The 12,662-nt window shown below is 41.1% G+C and overlaps 1 protein-coding gene across 1 annotated transcript; it reads right to left on the reverse strand.

Moving 5' to 3' along the window:
- Positions 1-1,276: 1,276 nt before the first annotated feature.
- LOC112986818 (killer cell lectin-like receptor subfamily F member 1) lies at positions 1,277-11,063 on the reverse strand. Its single transcript, XM_064516998.1, has 7 exons — positions 10,922-11,063; positions 7,845-7,967; positions 6,052-6,150; positions 5,079-5,219; positions 3,892-4,043; positions 3,049-3,161; positions 1,277-2,708 (listed from the first exon to the last, which is right to left on the reverse strand). The coding sequence occupies exons 1-7, from the start codon at positions 11,061-11,063 to the stop codon at positions 2,576-2,578; spliced, it is 903 nt and encodes a 300-aa protein (XP_064373068.1). The 3' UTR covers positions 1,277-2,575.
- Between the last annotated feature and the right edge of the window lie 1,599 nt (positions 11,064-12,662).

Below are 12,662 nucleotides of genomic sequence, written 5' to 3' on the forward strand. Positions count from 1 at the left end.
CTATTCTGTCTGGTATTTTTGACTCAAAGCACATCTGAAAAGAAAACAGTTCATTGTTTTGTTTCCATGTTGAATGTAGTTATGACTGTGTTCCATGACTGTAGTGCATATGTCATGTGAACAAGAGTCAAACATACTGTGGGAGGGTGGTATTCTTTGCTACAGTAAAATATACAGGTTGTACTGTGTTCATCTACCCCTTGTAGAAGCCCTTGTTAGCTTAAGCAAGCCAGGTATCTTCTGACTGTGAAAAATAGTGCCTGGTATCTGGCAGAGAAGAATCAAGGTTGTGTTTTTCTTGGAGATCCACCTTTTTAAGGTTTGGCAGTTCACCTCTGCACTTGGAGGAGAAGACATTTTTCCACTCACTGCTCCTGTAAGAAGAAAATAAAGTTTACACATACAAGTTAGCTCAGAGGGTGGAAGTACACATATAAATGGTATACAGTTTTCTATAAGAGTCATGTCTTTGATTTGGGTGAATTTGTGCATGAAAGGGGTTGCAGTCTGCTTCAGTGGATGTTTGGGAAGGACAAAAGAGATCTGCGAGTCTTCGTATGGGCAGGAGTAATTCAGAGATCCCCAGGCACCTGAGCATTATGAGGGACATAAAATCTGCAGAGCCAAAGTTCTGGGCTCCAATAATGAAAAAGCTATTTGCAGGAACACAAAACTCATAGCTCAGTCTGTACAAAAGAACTGAAAGTGCCAGCTATGGGGCTTGGTATGCTTGGTAACAGCTGATGTACATACTAGTATACCTAAGGGAAGGTGAGCCAGGAGCTGAGGGTGACCTCAGCACGGGCAGTGCCCTCACTGAAGGATCTGACTACAGCAAGTGGAGCAGGGTGCTCATAGTGGTTCATCAAAAGTCCCAGACAAGGCAAGCAATGAACCAGATCCAGGGTCTATCCAGGGACTCCAGTCAAGAGCCAAAGGAAATGCAGCCAAAGACAGGACGGGAGACGAAGCTACGATGTGGGGCCAGAGTCTCTCCAAGAGATGAGGACAAAGACAGGACTGGACTTGGATGGAGGGATCCATCCAGGAGACAAGCTAACTCCAGCGAAGTTCCGAGGTCAATCCAGGAGGGCTGTAGACAGGTACATCTATGACGCAGCTCAAGCAGAGACTAGAGGCCCAGGCTCGGGATTAAATAAGGCTCCTGGGCCCACAGGCAAGAGGTTTGGGTGAGGGTCTCAGGAGAGGCTGGTCAGGGCTATTAAGGCCTCTTTGTGCACTCAGGGCGCTGATAATACCTAAGTGAATGTACATGATTTGCGAACAAGAAGAAAACAGTTTTATTGCAGCTCCACTTCCACTTTCCCGTATATTATTTTTTAAATTTCCTTGGTTACATGTTACTTGCTTTCCTGATTGTTGCAACATGAGTCACTGGAAATGACAAATGCAAGCATTTTCTTTGCTTTTGTTCACTCTGGTTTCAAAGACATGTGCTAGCCACAGATCTAGAATAATTATTACCTGTATCAGACTAAGGTGTTCGTAAATGCTGGAACAACTGTGAGGTCTCTCTGTGTTCACAGAAATCAATTCAACACATTTCTCCACTTTTTCAATTACAGAATAGAGTCAATAAGTCAGACTGCTCCTATCATTCCTTTATTCTACACCCAGAAACAGCATGTGTCCCTGAAATTAGAATGACCAAGCAATGTGTTTAGTAGGTGCATCCACAGACAGTAATTTCACTGTTCTTTGTGTAGCTTCAATACCTCATCATGCCTTCCTGGCATACCATCCAGGCGGTACTTACAGTTGCATGTCAGAGAATTCACAACATAAAGGGCAAGGAGAGGAGGAAAGGCAGGCTACCATCTTCATTTCCTCATGTTCTGCTGCAGTCTGATCTTATGGTCCAAGCCCTTTCCTGTGCTAGAGCTTTCTTTCAGATCATAAGGTTCAGTATCAGAAGAAGGTAGCAGCTTATGAACCACGAGTGTTATGAGTCACTTTGCGCTTAGTCTAATGTCTATATTGCCAACGGCCATGCAGGCCAGCTCTGAAAAAGTTTAAAAGTGTCTCGTAAAAGCATTTCTCCCAGCCCTCCAGTGACTTGTGAAAGAGTCACAATTAGACTATAAGGAAAAAATATAAAACTTCAAAAAATATTGAATCCCAAATAAAAAGTGCCTCAGCTCAGTAAAGGCAGCCTCCAGGATGTAAACAAAAGCCATGGATTCCAACACACACTTCCATCCTCACAGACAGCAGATTTCTCGCACATCACAGTTCATTGTACCTATTGCTCATCCTCACGAGTTGCTCTTGTCCCCTCCCCTTTCCCTTAGCAAATTTCTGCCAGTATCTGTGGGAACCTCTGCACCCCCAAAAACCACATGTGCTGAGTTACAGTCCTACTGCTTGGTCTTCATACTGAAACTTGGCAACTTCTGAGCTCCCTCTTGATTTATCAGATACCGTCTTAGTGAGGCAAAGGGCACAGGACAGCAGATTTCAAACTTGTGTCTCTTACAGCTATTTACATTAGATGCTTTTATCAGTAAAATGCGTCTCCTGACAAAGAGCACTGCCTGTTATCTGGCAATCTGGTTCAGAGAGCCAATAAAGTTGCATTCTTCTTGCAGATCCACTTTTTAAAAGTCTGGCAGTTATCTGTTTGGATCATGTTTTTTCTTCTGTAAACAGCACAGTTCTTGTCAGCCTCAATTCTGTTTAGCACTATCCTGATGAGAGAACAAAAAGAACCTAATGAGTGGTCAGCTTCAAATTCAGTACTAGATAAAATTTGCTGCACAATGCTGCACTGTAATAGTGAGAGGGAGGGGAAGGACTCTTTAGCTGCATGAATCCCAGGCACCCAGTCTACATGGCATCACATTCAACAGAGGTGGCGTGCACAGTTTGTACATGGAGAGAGTTTGCCGATGGTGATTTTAGTGGCAGAACTGTGCAGTTATGTCCCTCTGCATCAATGTACGTATACATGGGCTGTGGCTGGATTACTGTTCCCATGCAGAGTAATGTGCCTTTACTTCCAAAGACCTCCCCACTCCTAGTCATCACCTGTTTTCTCTTACTCCATGCTTCTCAAGCCAACTCCATTGTTTCTTCTTCTCTTGAAACTTCAACCCAATCCAGATATACTTGGTATCTTTCTCTTTATTATCTATAAATTCCTGCAGAGCAAGTAGAAACACGTTATTCAGCAGCAAAGCTTTTCTGCTGTGCTCTGTCACTGTTCTGTCTCATGCACAGCTTTTTAATGTAGTCTCCCTCATGTGGAGAGCTAGGGTAGGAATCCAGCCATATGAAAGTGATGCCCATTACACTGGCCCATACACATTGACTCGCCACAGAATTTCTCTTCTGACTGCCTGTCAACTTTCAAAACCCCTCCTTGCTTGCAAATGGCCTCTGGTGTTCCTCACTCTAATGTGCTAGGTTGCAAGGCCTGTTCCTTAAACCTCCAAAACCCTGCTCCTTAGGGAACTATGAATTGCTTAGAAGAGCCATGACCTGCCATTTAGTGATACCCTGCCATTCATGTTCCCAAAAGAAGATGAGCAGGAGGTTTGACTATTTGGATTTCCATTCAGTGCTGAATGGAGCCTCTCCTCCCAGAGGCAAGTGATGGAAATGTGTGGGAGGCCCCCAGGATTTCCTCCTCCCAGTCAAAGCCACTCCGGTTTCTACACTTGCCCCTCTTGTGCTTCTTCAGCTCTACCCTGTAGGTCCACTCCAAGACAAGTCTGGTCTGTAAGGAGTTAGATGCTCTGCACCTGATGCTTTTGCTCGGCTGCATGTGCACCTGTCATCTGGGCAGTGCTTCAGGGTTCACTTGGTGAAATGTTTGACTAATGCAGGTGATTGATTGTTGCACAATTTTAGGGCTGCTGCAAGGCTCACCATCTCAATTTCATCTTCAACAACAAGAAGCTGGGATTTCCTAGCCAGACAGTTTCTCTGGCTATCATCCCAGCTTACAGCCTCCTCAGAGAAGTAGTAACATCTTCCCCTGTGTAGTTGCCATCCTGGTGGACACAGCTCACATGTTGCTCCTGTGGGTAGGGAAGGGGGGAACCATTAGCTAGCACTGTGGCTTGTTTTGCTTGCCCTGTAGCACTTTAAGTTAATCTGCCTGGCTGACCGGTCCAAGAGCAGTTCATCCTCTCTCCCAGGTGTGGGTTTACTGGCTGTGGAGTGAGGGTTGAAGGCTTCGGTGTGCCTGCTCTCTTCAGTTTCCCAATCCCTTGCCATGGCGCTGTGCACTTGAGCATATTCCCACTGCACAGTACCAGGCTCTTGTCACCTCCTAAGTGCCACATGCCATATGGAGAGCAGGGGAGGACCGAGAGGGCTGCCAAGACACTGGGTCTCTTCCTCCTCCCACAGCCCCTTGTGAGGAGACACCATGTGATGCAATGTGATGTAGAGAATGTGTATTTGACACATTAGGTGTTTGGAAAGCCCAGCTACTTTGTTGAGGTCCGAACTACAGCTATGGAGCTGGAGGAGGAACTGTGTTAAATAAGGCAAACACTGTAACTCCCAGGTTTCCTTTTCATTTCACTCAGAGCATGTGTGGGGAACATCTTGGCTTCCTCTAATGTTTTGAAGTAATAGTGTCTATATCCCTTTTCTCATTATAATCAATCCTTAGAAAAGCATTGCAATTTACCAACAAATAATAAATCCATGACCACAAGACCCTAGGAAGATTTTTCCCCTGCCTGATCCTTACAAAAGAATATGAAAGTTAAATTCCCTCCTGCTCTTTGCAAACAAACAAACGATTGACTGCAAAGTGCTCTCCAGGATACAGGGAGGATCAGAGGCATAGGACATTTCTGACAGCAGCCCCTGGCAGTCCTGCTCCAAACACAAAGAAAGTACTGAAAATTATGTACCAAAAGAAGATCAAAACTATTACCATTACAGTGTCAGTTTAGATCCTGTCACCACCTCTGTGCAGTGACACCATGCTCTGTGAGTAGTACTAGTAATTTCCCATAAATTGCAGAAATGGGAGTAAGAGACAACAAAAGTGTACACACAGCATGTGTTCTGTGTTGTAGAAAGACTAACTTTCTTACCATCTCCATCTTCACACAGTTCCTCCATTAGCCATTTCAGTAGCACAGTTGAGTCAGCTTTCACTGAAGAAATGTGACTGTGAGTGCTATTAAGACTATGCTGAGACAAACTTTCCGATTTTTCTTCTCTGCCCTTCACGACTTTAACAGAAAAAGAGATTACAGTTAACTACAGGGTCGAGGAAATGTCATCTTTACATCCAGGTTGATACTGTAAGTGCGAATGTGAGAGTGAGCATGTGTGTGTGTGTGTGTGCGCGTGTATGTACATACAATAACTGCGTACTCAATGAATATAACTGTCTGGCAAAGGGTGTAGCTGCTGAATAATATAACCAGTATGGAAAATGAATATAAGTTTGTGCCATTTTTGATAGTTGAGTATTTAAAGAATGCGTGTTATTTGGGGGGGCTTTAAGGAGGGTTGGCAGCAATGCAGGGATGAAGTTTTTCAAGATTTTTTTTATCCTAGAAAATTAATGACTTCCCTAGAACAGTTTTCGTGTAACTGGAGTGCAGTGTGGGTTATATTACTGGTGCGAGGAAAGGCTGATTAAATGAAACAAGTTTTACTCAAGGAACTTTGAAGTCTGCTTTTTATTGTATTTCTTCAAACCTGTAAAGTAACTAAGGGAAATAATCTCGAAGTAGGATCATAGATGCAACTTTTAACTCGTAAGTCAGGAAGGTCAAAGGTTCTGATTATCATAATTATTTGAAATGTCCCTATATAGGCCTTCAGCATCACTGATGTTGAGGTAGATTGTAGCAACTCCCCTTCATCAGCGCTCTATATGTTAAATGACAAATAATGAATGTTCCCTTTGGAATGCTACATTTATCTTCCTGTATTTATGTATAACTTGACACCTTTAATGCAAATTAAGGAAATTTTTCTTTTGGCAACATACTCCTTGTGAAATTCAACCATGCCTGCAGTGAAGAGATGAAGTAGATGCTATGATCTACTTACATTGCTTTGCTAAAACAGCCATAACACCCAGCAAAACGAGCACGAGAATTCCCAGGATCACGGCCACGTAAAACCAGGCTGAACGCTGAGGTCGGGCACCTTCAGAAAGCCAGGTAGAAGAACAGCTTAAAATCTTTGCCTTATTAAAATTAACATTGCCTTTATATATGCCATTTTCCAACTTGGAAACTATATGGAAAACATCCATCTAAAATCTCTCTGCTGTTTAAAGTATTTAGAGACATTTTACTTATTAATAATTTGCATCTGTTTTGCGTAAGTGAAAGTGAAATTAAAAGATCATTTTGTCAGAAAAAGAAAATGCTTTTCAGTTAATTATTCCATTAAGAATTACTGAACTGTTTGTAGGAGGAAATTCAGTACAAGTGATACCGAAAAATCTGTGACATAATAAAAAGTATTATCAAGCAATTAGGTCACATTAACTGGGATTTTGAAAATCCCACCAATCACATATGGATTCCTGCTGTAGGAATTGTCTATTAAGTGGCAGATAAGCTGAGGTGGAAGTTCCCCTCCTGAAGTGCTCTCTGGGCTAGTGAGCTCTCCTTTAATCATGTCCTGGTAGTACAGCTCCAGTCCCATCAGCTTCCCTCAGCCACAGGGAAGGTCATGGGCACTCTCAAGGATGTCTTAACCCAGTGCCTCTTTCTCAGGTATACGAAGATATGAGGGGCTTGAGGAAATGAATTCTCACTTTCTCCTTCGAGATAATGTTTTCAAGCACTGCCTCCTCCCACCTACCCACCTGTACCCTGTAAGATACTGCAGAGCACTTCAGAGGAAGTACCAGGAATGGTTTGTGGTATATTCCTCCTCTCTATCATTCTCTTCTGTGGAACTTCCACAGGAAAAGATAAGGACATGGTAAAGTGCCTCCTAGGGCTGAAGACCAACTTACGCAAAAGTATACAAAAGGCAAAGTCCCGTACTGATAGCATATTACCATAAAGTGCAGCTAAACGTGTATCTCTCCAGCTGTTTGGCCTTCATCAGTTTGTGACAGTGTAAAACTCAGGAGAGGGGACCCCCCCCCCCATGAAATTTGGGGTCAAGGTGCCATTTCCACAAGCCACAAAGTTACACTTTTGAAATTACTGTGTTCCTGATATTTCCTCATTCTTTGGCTGGCTCAAGTGTATTTTGTAACATTCCTTCTCAGTTTGCACTTCTGTGGGCCTTGTATTGTCTGGCAAACTTCATTCAGTGCAGAGGATTAGCACCATTGTTCACAGCTAGCAAATAAAGATCTGGGCATTACACTGACTCCCACGGCCAAATCTGCCCTTGTGACTGTTCCTGCAGAGACACAGGCAAGTTTGCACTTATGTGACAGTTCCTCAAAAAACGTGAAATTATACTGAGGCCATGAAATCCAAACTGCATGAAACCAAACCCCAGTCCAGTACATTTTGATTCATTCATGAATGTTCTAACTATAGGGATGTTCTAACTAGAGTTGTTTGCTAAAAAATACTTCCTTCCTGCATTCTTAGAAAAACCCAAACAAACAAAAAACCCTCACTCAGTTCAGTTTAGGGCAAAAAAGCTTTTTGTAAATTATTTTAAAAATCTCAAGATTATTTTTACAAGCAAAGTGTGTTTATCCAAGAATCCAGTGAAAAGGAACATGACTGTGAAACGATACCTCAGTTCTTTATTGAGAGGTTGTATATGAAGTAAAGATTCCTGATAACATGTTTTACTGTTGGCTAATAGGAAAGACTGAATCTATAATTAGTAACTGACAGCCAAAGAAAATAGCACAATACCAGAAGCGGAAATGTCTGATCTGCTGCTCCCTCTGGGTTTCGGCTTCACGTGTAGTTCAGCGTATGTGATTGTGTTTCCTGTAAGGAGCAGGGAAATGCTGACATTTGTGGTTGTGTGAGCCACTAAGCAAAGAAACAATCAAGAAGTATGTAGAAGAATGAGTCCGTATAAAAAGGGGCATGTGTTTGCCAAGCTGCTAGTTCAGCTTTTTTTTTTTTTAAGAAAAAACAGGCAAGTTGATGACTTACCATTTCCCGCTGGTGTCAGGAAGTAACTAAAAGCCTCCTCCATAATCCTAGCTATTTGCTAGTTTTATGAAAGATATTTGCACCTTTGGGACTGTGGTTTTCTTTCCATAATAGGTGAGATTTAATCAAGCTGGATCAAGAATAAGCTTCTGTGCTACTGCCTTAATTTGTGATTACTGGGATTTTTAACAAGAAGTAAGCACTTTGTGTTGTACAAAATCTCACTGATCAGGGAAAAGCCTACCAGAAGGGAAGAACAGAGTTTCATTAGAGTGACATGAGGTAGTATTTGATATGGGAGTTGCTAGAGTGTTGAGAGATTTTAGTGTTTAATGTAGGAAAAATACAGAGGAACTGCTGGTAAATTATATTCATACAGGCAAGACCTACTGTGTTTTAGGGAATGTCACCTAATACAGTTTGCTGCTTGTTTTATTACAATTTATTAGCTCAATGAATTATAGAAAATCTGTAAATTATATATAACTGTATAGATTTAGTAACAGTCTGTTCTCAAAAAGAAATGTTTGTAAGGGCTTTCCTTCTTACAACATAAACATTTTTCAAAGAGCAGTGCGGACTTTTAAACTTTAAAATGCACTAGCCATACAAACGGTGATGCTTTTTCTAGAATAGGTACTTTAGAAAGTCTGCTGCCATTATTAAATATTTTCTCTCTCAAATAAAGATCCATACCTTTAAAGAGTGAAAAGATCACTTATCTCAATGTATGAAAGAAGAAATTCTCATCTGTGATCTGAATAGTTCAAATAAAAGTAATGCTTCTATTGAAATCTATATTGGCACATGATCATTTGGACATGAACTCCTCAGAAGTCAGCAAGTGGTTTCAAAATGCCCATGCAACCTTAATTTTGCTGGATGTTTATATGCCCTTACCTAGTTCAGCAACAAGCCCTGATTCTCTAGGTGGAGGTCTCTATCACTTACTAAAACTGAAATTTCACTTCATTTCTATATGCAAATTGTAAAGTGCTGAAAGACATTTCTATTTACTGGAAACTTCTACTTGGTGAATGTGCAAGTAGGGAGTCCTTCTAGCAGATCATTCATTCCAAAGAGTCAGACCTTACAACAGTCAGGCTCTTATGGTCATCTGGACACCAAGCTAAATATAGGCCAAGAGTGCACCCTCACCACAGCCAACACAAGCTGCCTACTGGGCTGCATCAGGAGAACCGTGGCCAGCAGAACAAGGGAAGTTTCTCTCCTGCCCCAGTTGGTGCTGCTGAAGCCACACCTGGAATATTGTGTCCAGATGCGAGCCATCAGTTCAAGAAGGGTTTGGTGAAACTGGAAAGGATCCAGCAGAGGGCAAGTAAGATGGTCAAGGCCTGAAGCACCTGGAAGGGTTGAGGAGGCTAAGGAGGAGGACAAGAAGCCAAGGAGCAAATGAATACCAGCCTATGACTGCATGTAGGGTAGTTAGATGAGGGAGATGAACTCTTCCTGGTTTGTTCTTCCGTTAGAGAGAAAAGGTTCATGTGTAATCATTTATGAACCACAATCAGGTCACTCTCAAACATTTCTGGAGTAAACTAGGAAGCTTAAACTGCCCTAGCCTTTCATTAGGAAATGAATTTCCGTATTCCATTTATCCTTACAAATATTTTTGGAACTCCTTTCTACTTCTGAACATCTGTTTTGAAGCACATGTATCTCAACAGCACCTGCTAGTCCAGTGATGGTTCACCAAAGCATATGCACAGCCAGTATCACCTCCTAATTCCTCCTCACCATTCCCTGCTTCAGCATCCAAGATTCACTTCATCCTTCTAGCTCAGAGCATTTAACTGAGACCTGAAATTCAACTGACTGTGTAGTAACCTTGCTGTTGACTTCCAAGTTGGAATAGGAACATGACAAATCCATTTCAATCACTTTTCTGAGTACAGCCTCCCAAACTTACAGCTCCAGACATCTTTTATTTCCACATTATGTTAAACATGCAGTTTAATTGAAAGGTTTCAATAATTGAGTTTTCCTTATCATTAGTATGTAATTTTATATACCCTTTGCAACCGTGCCATCAGTGATTTTTTATATTTTTTTCTGTATCATTGTAAAATATATTGAATAGCTGTTCAGATGAGAACATATTTTGGGACAACTCCAAGAGACTTTTCCTTTTGGATTTTCCCATACATATCCACTTTTATATCTGTATAATTTGGCTAAATTCTCATGGATAAAGAAAAGCTACAAAAGAGTAGAGCACTAGATCTGCAAAGGGACTTTGACACCCAAATCCAAGTTTTACATATTTAAAAAACCTATTCAGGTACTGCAAAGTTTTGGGAACCACTCGGTTTCCTGCATATGTACCCTTTACCTGCACCACATCTTGACACAGCTGACACTACAGCTACTGTAGTGCAGTAAATTAGATATGCACCACAACTCATACTTTTTATCATCTCCTCTAGTAAATTGCATCTAATCATCTTAAACTTGCACAAAATACAGCCAGGAGAAGGTGTTGATGTTTCAGTTTTGCATAGCTAGTGATCTGAAGACTTCCCTCAGGTCTGAGAATCTGCTGCTCTGAACGTTCCTCTGTGGAATTTGGCATGGTGATTAATCTGCCTCCTCCCCAAGTGAGTGCTTTACCCGTATAGTATTTTCTCTCAACACCATCTTGAAGCTGCTTCTTTTTCTGCAGGATAGTCAGACATTTCTGGCCAAGACTGAGACTGGCAAAAATGGCGAAGGGAGAGACCTGGGTACCAAGCCACCTTCTAGTGGACACTTTAACGTGTCACAGCGTCAGGATATCGCCAAAAGAAGAGCTTGCCTATGGTGCTCACCACTGACAGTCCCAGGGCTCGTGGCCAGTGCATTCACTTTGGGGCTGAGAATCTCACTTTGAGCGCTGGCTTCAAATTCCTGCTCCAAACTGGAGAAAGTATTGAAACCTTTTTGTTTAGGATGTGGTAACAAGTGGGTCATCTTGTAAGACTGGGTGCGTTTGATATGAGGAAGCCATTCAATTCAAGCTGCCTTAACCGCAGCTCACAGCAGCTAACTCCATGCAGGAGAGCACTCTTTCTAGCTTGTAGGGGGGAGGATCTGTCTCTGAGAAAAAAGGTGACTGAGCAGTACTTTGCATCTTTGGTCTTTTCTGTTAGCTGCTTTGGGCAATTCCTGGCTCATCATGCTGGGTTTTATGGATTCCCAACTCTTCCAATAGCTGCAAAAGCATCTCTCATATCTCAGCATCCACTACACAGCAGGGAAGCTTAGGACTAGTCATTGCAATACTTGCACTAAGCCTGGTGTGCTTTGTGAACATTGCCTGACATCGCAGTCACATTTCAGGATTTTTTTCCCAAATTTCCTACTGAGATTTAAAAAAATTACAAAAAAGTTTTTTGTGGAAATTCTCCCATTCTTCCTATGCTAAAAGTGACTCCTTTTTGATGAACCTCTTGGAATAAAAGAACATGGCCCGACTGAATGATTATGTATGAATTTCAGGCAAAGTTTTAAAACTTCAAGGGAGGAAAAGCAACCAAAATTGATTATTTTGAATTTTCTAATGCATGATAATATGGCTCAAGTTTTTGTCCACTTCAGTAGCAATAAAACCTATGTTAATAGGCTAGCACTACAGTATGTTAATGATGAAGACAGAAGAGTAATTGTCATCAGGGAGATATTTCATGCGACGTTCTAAAGTCGCTCAATATCATTTAGTGCTTTTTTCCCATTGTGTCAAAGTAAATATAAAAATCATTGCTGATAAAATCTGAAAACAACAGAAACTTAACAAAACAATAAATAATGTCAGTCATATAGCGGATCAGGATTGCCTGGTAAATTCAAGCCCATTCAAACAAAACATTTTTGAATATAACAAGATACAAGAATGAGGGGAGATGACACTGGGATCAATGAAGGAAATGAAGAAAAGATTATTTAAGAGAATTTTGTCTCTCTATACAGCATAACTGAGACTCACAGTAATACTGTGCATACCCCTGTTACCCACATTTTTAAAGGAGTTGGAAACACTGGAGAATGTACAGAAAGAGCCACAAAAATAGAGTTCTATAGAAAATTAATTATGGTGAAAGATTTAAAGGCAACGGAAGAGTCAGAGATGACTTGCTTATTTCAGCCAGTATCTTTATGGGAGAAAATGCTGAGTGCTAAAGACTAATAGACAAAAGTTTAACAAGAACTATCTGGATGTTAATGAGAACTTTAAACAGAAATTAATTGGAAGTTAATTGGAAATTAAGGCCTGACTAATTCAAATTCAAGCTTTTCCTTTAGCTGATTATCAAGGGACGTTCTTGGATAGCTTCAAATCAAGATTTGATGACTATCTCCTTCTGCAAATAGATGATATTTTGTTAGAAAGTGGGGTAAAATTCTGGGTGAACCTCTATGCTTTGTGTTGTACAGGTCACACCAATATGAATGACATCCACAGATGCATGTATATGAAGAACAATGTAATATTTTCTGTTAGATGTATAATTAAAGTGAACTAATTTTTATTTATGAGAGAAAGCTTCTGTAAAAATATTTTTTAAATGTTTC

Source organism: Dromaius novaehollandiae, chromosome 1, assembly GCF_036370855.1.
Source record: "Dromaius novaehollandiae isolate bDroNov1 chromosome 1, bDroNov1.hap1, whole genome shotgun sequence".
In the NCBI taxonomy this organism is placed as follows: domain Eukaryota; kingdom Metazoa; phylum Chordata; class Aves; order Casuariiformes; family Dromaiidae; genus Dromaius; species Dromaius novaehollandiae.